Source organism: Microtus ochrogaster, unplaced genomic scaffold (assembly GCF_000317375.1).
Source record: "Microtus ochrogaster isolate Prairie Vole_2 unplaced genomic scaffold, MicOch1.0 UNK8, whole genome shotgun sequence".
Taxonomy (NCBI): Eukaryota; Metazoa; Chordata; class Mammalia; order Rodentia; family Cricetidae; genus Microtus; species Microtus ochrogaster.
In genome coordinates, this window is record NW_004949106.1 from 246,007 (window position 1) to 253,267 (window position 7,261).

A 7,261-nucleotide genomic window follows, 5' to 3' on the forward strand; every position below is an offset into this window, starting at 1 on the left:
GAGAGAGAGAGAGAGAGAGAGAGAGAGAGAGAGAGAGAGAGAGAGAGAGAGAGAGAGAGAACCGATAAAACAAAAAGCAGCTATGGTCTGTGGGAGATGGGTGGGAGGGTCAAGGACTATTCATGGCAGCCTGACAACCTGAGTTCTGAGTTCAATCCTTGGAACCCAGTTAGGTGGGATTCAGTGTCCTGCGTGCATGACCCAGCTCGTGTCCTGAGGACAGGTGATGACACAGAACTGCCCAGAAGGCCAGGTACATTGGAGAAGCAGTGCGACAGAAGTAAAGAGGGGCCCTGTGGTGTGACTACCTCATGTGCACCACAGCACACACTCAGCTGCCCCGACAATGGAGTAAGACAGGCCCACATCCAAATTCTCATATGAAGACTGCAGGCCAGAGAAGGTCTTCACAACTTTGAAACCATTACTCTGGTGATTTATTACTCATGTGTGACACTAAGATGGAAAGTTTTTAAACATGCAAGGATTTGTAATGTTTAACACCTAACACACAGTAATATGCACACTTAAACAGAACTTCATCAAAAGAAGAAAATTATCTATAAGAGAAGACAAAGATTTGAAAAAAAAAATGTTTCTTTTGAGTAGAACCTAGAAAAAACAAAAAAGACAAGGAACCAGGGAATCCACTGGATGGTGTTTTTAAAATAAACTTTCCCAAAAGCAAGAGCTTAAAGCAATGAAGTAGTCTGTGTGGTTCCTATGAGTCCAAACTCAGTATTGTGTTGTACAGGAAATGTTTATATAAACACAATTCTGATGTTTTTACTTTAGTTAACTTTTTAGATCTACACTGAAGCCTAGGCTGGCCCTGAATGTGTGATTCCTGTTGCCTTACCCAGTGGTGGGGCACAGGCATGAATCACCACAGCTAGGCGGCTTCTATTTTTCGCTTCAAGCACATTTAAACTTATCTAGTTCTAGTCAGAAGTTCTCGTTTTCTTACCAGGCTGTTTTCTTTCCAGGCTTCTGGGAATTTGGGTCTCTGTTTTTCTCTCGACACAAGAACCTGCATGTCCTCAAAAGTGGGATGGTTGCCAACTTCTGTCTGGAAAGCCATCTGGTATTCTGGTACAGATTCACCTGTGTATTTATAGAAAGGATGATAGAATTTCTGATTATCATAGAGGATAGAATAACAGAGGTATTTCTAGTATCAAATAAACAGAAATCATATGCATTAAACCCTTTTAAGCATACATGCAAATTTCAGATACTTTATTGTTGTTTTAGTCTATTAATATTAGGAAGTCTCAATTTTTATTGATAAATGAAATAGTAGTTTCAATAATATACAGATATTTTACTTATCTTATTCTTTGGTGTTGGGGATCAAACTCTAAACCTTAAGCATGGTGAGTATGTACTTGAATATGAAGCACTGTTTTTTAAACAGTGAAGTATTCTAATAACTCGGACTCTGCTGCATTAAAAAAACAATTTTTGTAAATTTAAAAAGTACTGATAGAGGGTAAGAATGTATGGATTGCTTTAACTATTCAAATAGAAACAAAACCTTGCCATGTTTCGTGGAGCTTTTTCATCTGGGTCATCATAACTCTATTGTTGTGCCAGTGAGATAAGGGAGGCAGACAGTACTGCTTTGCTGACAGGAAGATTGAAGCACACAAGAGTTAAGTGACTTTTCCAAGGAAGAGATGAAGCCAAGATTAGAACTGAAATGCCCTAGCCTCCATCCCTTCTCATCTATCTTGTTATTTTAATACGTAGAGCAGTGATGAGGAGCCAGGAAGACTGTAGGTCTCCTCCAGGCCAGTGGTTCTCAACACGTGGGTTGTGACCCCTCTGGCAAACCTCTATTTCAAAAATATATATGACTATTCATAACAGTAGTAAAATTGTAGTTATGAAGTAGCAACAAAACTGAGTTTATGGTTGGGTGTCAAACATGAGGGTCGCAGCAATCGGAATTTGAGAATCCGGTCGTAGGCCATTGGATTTTTATGTATTAGTTGTATGGGGTTTTCTGTATAGCTCAGTATGTTTATTTATTTATTCTTTATTGGTTTTTATCAAGGCTGGGTTTCTCTGTGTAGCCTTGGCTATCCTGGAACTCACTCTGTGGACCAGGCTGGTCTCAAACTCACAGAGCCTCCTGAGGGCTGGGATTAAAGGCCTGTGCCACCACCGCCCAACTTCAGTCTGTTTATAAATGCACTTAACTTTATCACATTTTGTAAAAGTCAGAATTATTTCATCGTAAGCTGCAAACAGTACCTGTTGATGGCACACACAGTTGTCAAATACTGTTGGGGACTGAACTCAAGGCCTTGAACAGTCTAAGTACATTCTTTAACACTGAGCCCTGAATAGCTTCCTACCACGGAGTTGTATCTCAGACTAGATAGGCATTTTAAAATGGTTTTGACTGGTATTAAATTTAGGACTGAAATATTATAAGGAATACTTAATACTTAAACTTATGCCTGAACTCTGATCTCATGTTAGAAAATAAAGAAAAATGCCAGGATTTGGTACAACAAGCAACCAAATTTAAGAGGAGAGACGGAAACATCACTCACCAAAGAAAATCTAAAACTTAAAAGAAATGTTGTTTAAGTCAGAAGAATGATCTAATTATGGAGAAGTTTAGAAAGGAATATTGATAGATAACTGAAGCACTTATTTTATTTTTTAACTTTTATGATTGTCTTAGTCAATGTTCTATTGCTGTGAAGAGACACAAGAAAGCATTTAATTAGGAGCTTGCTTATAGTTTCAGAGGCTTAGTCCATTATCCTCATGGCAGGGAGCATGGCAGGCATTGCAGGCATGGTGCTGAAGAAGTAGTTAGAGCTATCTCTTGATCCATACCAAAAGCAAGAAACTGGGTCTTTTAAAACCTCAGTTTCTTTTAAGTTCCTGGCTGCTCATCTATTTTTCAGGCCTCTACATACTTCTCTAAAACCAGATTCTTTTCTTGAATTTATTATATCCAAGTGAGAAAGAAAATACAACTGTATCACTTCTAAAAACTGACAAATCATTGGGTGATGATGGCACACCTTTAATCCCAGCACTTGGGAAGTAGAGGAAGGGGTATCTCCATGAGTTCTAGGCCAGCCTGGTCTACAAAGCTAGTTCTATGAGAGCCAAGGCTACACAGAGAAACCTTGCCTAGAAAAACCAAAACAAACCAAGAGTTAAAAACGAAGCCCTGATAAATTAGCAGCGGTTCTTACCAGGGAAGAGGTCTGTACATCTCATGAACACCTCCCAGTAGATCAGCCCCAGCGCATACATGTCTACCTGCTTCAGCGCGGACTCACAGTCCCTCAGGTTCACAGCTCCTTCCAGCACTTCTGGCGCCATATAGCGAATTGTGCCAACCTGGTGAATTAAGAGTGTTATTTTAAAGAAATAAAATGCAACATATCCTGAAGAGCAAACATTAGCCCAAAAATCGCATGTAAAATTTACTCCTGTTGGGGCTGGAGAGATGGCTTAGTGGTTAAGGACACTAGTTGCGGGCTGGAGAGATGGCTCAGTGGTTAAGAGCATTGCCTGCTCTTCCAAAGGTCCTGAGTTCAATTCCCGGCAACTACATGGTGGCTCACAACCATCTGTAATGAGGTCTGGTGCCCTCTTCTGGCCTGCAGACATACATACAGACAGAATATAGTATACATAATAAATAAATAAATATATAAAAAAAAAAGAACACTGGTTGCTCTCCCAGAGGACATGGGTTCATTTCCCAGCACCCACATGGCAGTTCACAACTGTAACTCCAGTTCCAGAGAATCTGATACCTTCATACCAAATGCATATAAAATAAAGTTAATTTGTTTTTTTAATTTACTCCTGTTAATGAAACTACTCAACCCAAAGCAAGGTCACTGTACGTTAAAAATCTCTCCCTTCTCAATATAAAGTAAGTGTTCCTATGAGAGAACAAAGTAAGCGTTCCTTTACCAACTTTTAAAAATCCAGCTGGACTATGTTGGTGTACACCTTTAATCCCAACATTTGGGAGGCAGAGGCAGGTGGATCTCTGTGAGTTCAAGACCAGCCTGGCCTACAGAGCTTCCAGGACAGCCAGGGCTACACAGAGAGACCCTGTCTTGAAAAACCAAAACCAAACAAACAAACAAAAACCATGAGACTGCAGGCTGTTCTATAATTAATTGTCTATTTCATTGCCCATCTTTGCAATATAGTCAATAATGCAAAACAAAAACTGTCAAACATGATGAGAAAATGCCAAAGCACTATGTACATAAAATTTTTAAAAAATGAATAATTTAAAAAAATTGCAAATCTTTACCTACATCTATGTATGTGAAGCAGAGAAAAGGGTCAGGAAAGATATGTCGACATTGTAACCACAGAGTAGACTTTCCTATCTCAAACTTGATAACCTTACTCTTGCTTCAAAAATCAATTCTGGCTGGGTCTGGGTAGCACTTGCCTGAAATCTCAACCCTCAGAGGAGGACGGTAAACTCAAGGCCAAACTTGGCCATATAAAGAGAATCTGACTCAAAAAACAAACCAACAGAAAACACAATCTAATAAATTCCCTTTAATAACAAAAAAATCAATTCCTAGATATTTCTCCCTAATGTTTGTTCAAACGACCTGGAATTTTTCAAAATAAACTGATCAGTTTTACACAGGTCTTTATACAATGTATTCGGTAGTTCCTAATGTCTAACCCTAACAGCCTGTTGCTAACAGTGTTAACAGATAACTGTTATAGTGTTACGATTTTGTAGTATCAGTGTATGTTTATGGACTCACCTCGCTTATAGCTGCATTATCCTCTTCCCCTGGGCGCACCAGTCTGTTTCCAGTTAGCCTCATGGACAAACCGAAGTCGCTGATGACACACGTGCCATCGTTTTTTACCAGGACATTTCTGCTGTTTAAATCTCGATGGGAAATTGCAGGTTTATAATGATCTGTTTGGATAATTCCAAACACTTATTAATGCTTAGGTAGAATTATTGGGGATGATATTAACATGAGATAACAGGCGCTACATACATGTAAATAAAAGATAGAACTACTTTCCACTCATTATAGCTGTCTAAAAAAATGGGGCTGGGGAAAGAAACCTGATTATCAAGGCACACGCCTGCAATCCTAGCGCTTGGGATGTAGAGGTAGGAAGATCATGAGTTTGACCAACATGGGTGTCACAACCCAAATCAAAACCTCACAATTTCAACTTATTACTACTTTCCAAGGGTAACTATTAGTAACTAACTCCTCTTAGATACACAGTTAATCAAGCACTGAACATTCAACTGAATCTAACAGTAAACACAGTTCTAACTGTTGACACAAGCGAGTTTTTTTCTCTTCATTTCTTTCTGTTTTGTTTCCACTGTTGTGCTTGGTTGGTTAGTAGGTTGGCTGGTTTTTCATACAGGGTTTCATGTAAATCAGGCTGGTCTCCGTGGAACTATCACTCATCTTCAGAGAAACTTTTTTTTTTTTTTTTGGTTTTTCGAGACAGGGTTTCTCTGTGGCTTTGGAGCCTGTCCTGGAACTAGCTCTGTAGACCAGGCTGGTCTCGAACTCACAGAGATCCGCCTGCCTCTGCCTCCCGAGTGCTGGGATTAAAGGCGTGCGCCACCATCGCCCGGCTCAGAGAAACTTCTTGCAGCAGATGGAGACCATCACAGAAGGCCACAACTGATCAAAATGTGGAGAACGACTCACCAGCAGGTAACAAGCCCCAGCTGATATAAGCACAACACAACACCTACACCTACGACTCAGAACATCACGAAAGGGTGAACAGACCACAAGAGCCAGAGGACCAGGACACCTGGTAAGAAACAATCTTCTACATAGGACAGGCAAGCGGCACCCATAAAATCCCAACAATACAGTAGCTGAAAGAAGACCTGAACAATGACATCAGGGGATAGGCCAACAAAAATGGGGGAATTTGACACAGCTTCATTCTAGGTAAAGAGCTAAGATAATTAATGACAGCTGAGAGAGAGAGAATCCGTTCTTCCATAGAATGAGCCCCCTAATTGGCTATTTAATCCCAAGTGGTCAGCCCTAAAGCATATTTACACATGAGCAGCACTCATTGATTCAGTGAGATGTCCTAGAGCTTACTATGTGGGCTGGCCTCAGACTCAGAGATTCGCCTGCTTCTGCCTCCAGAGTGCTAGGAATAAAGGCATAAGCCACTGTTTGAGAAAAATCTTTCTTTGTTTAAGCAAAGAAATTTCAGCCAATATTTGACTTAAAACCTTGCTGAATTTTGCAAACCTTGAAAGGGGAATCAGGATGATATTTTAAATTCTGCTTTAAGCCAGCTTCTAAAGGAGTTATCATATCTAAAGTAAGGAACAGGTCCAATGGCTGACGGCTAAAACACCGAAGCAAGCACACCGGCTGCTGACACAGCAATAACAGGTCAGTCTTGTGCCCAAGGAAAGACATCGAGTAAATGAGCCAATAAATTATTCAGAAGAAATTATTTATATATGAAGCATCAGCTAGAAAAGATGATCCATGCTATTATATAATGGAACAAAGACCTAAGAAACGGATACATTAAGTCTCCTTCCTAACGAGGTCAGGGACACTACAGGAACAGCGACGGTTACAATGTGACAAAATGTGGTCCCCGAGTGGAAACCTGAGAAAGCACAGACACACTAATTTAGGGGCGCCTGTGATGTGAGTATATTTTGAAACAAAGTGAGAAAGAGCACCTATTTAAAAGAGGTGCTCTGGACAACTAGTTAAAGAACTCACGAAAGAAAGCTGAAGAAGGCATAAGCTACAACAGGGGATGTAATACAGTTTCAAAATACTGGCCAACACTGCCTTCCATCCCTGTTTAACAACAGAACCCAATTTTGCCTGAAGAGCAATCCACCCAACAAAAACAAAACAGAACAACTATATTCTTGGTCTCCAGTGGGTAAGAATGAATTAGTTCTAAGAAACAAAACAGGTACACAAGAGGAACTTTTGAAGGTGGAAGGGGACAACTCCCTACCTAAAACATAGCACAGAGGACAAGGAAATAACTATGAAAATGTGATCCATAGGTAAGGGACGGTACAGAAAAATACAGGAGCCTCGTGTCTAATATCATGCTGTCAAACCCGTCCTTGACACCCTCACTTTAGGTTCTGGTTTTGTTTGTTGCTGGGGACTGAACCCGAGAGCCTCACACACACACTGCTCTACCACTGGCCTGTAAGCTCAGTCCTCTCTCTGTTTCTTCCTCCTCCTTTTAT

At 40.3% G+C, this 7,261-nt stretch overlaps 1 protein-coding gene across 1 annotated transcript in view; it reads right to left on the bottom strand.

Moving 5' to 3' along the window:
• Bmpr2 (bone morphogenetic protein receptor type 2) overlaps positions 1 to 7,261 on the bottom strand; it is a 91,127-nt gene that overhangs the window by 12,821 nt on the left and 71,045 nt on the right. The window contains exons 8-10 of the mRNA XM_013353474.2: positions 4,785 to 4,945; positions 3,225 to 3,372; positions 968 to 1,104 (exon numbers count right to left, since the gene is read on the bottom strand). Coding sequence (XP_013208928.1) covers positions 968 to 1,104; positions 3,225 to 3,372; positions 4,785 to 4,945 — 446 coding nt within the window. The remainder of the gene's footprint in view (positions 1 to 967; positions 1,105 to 3,224; positions 3,373 to 4,784; positions 4,946 to 7,261) is intronic.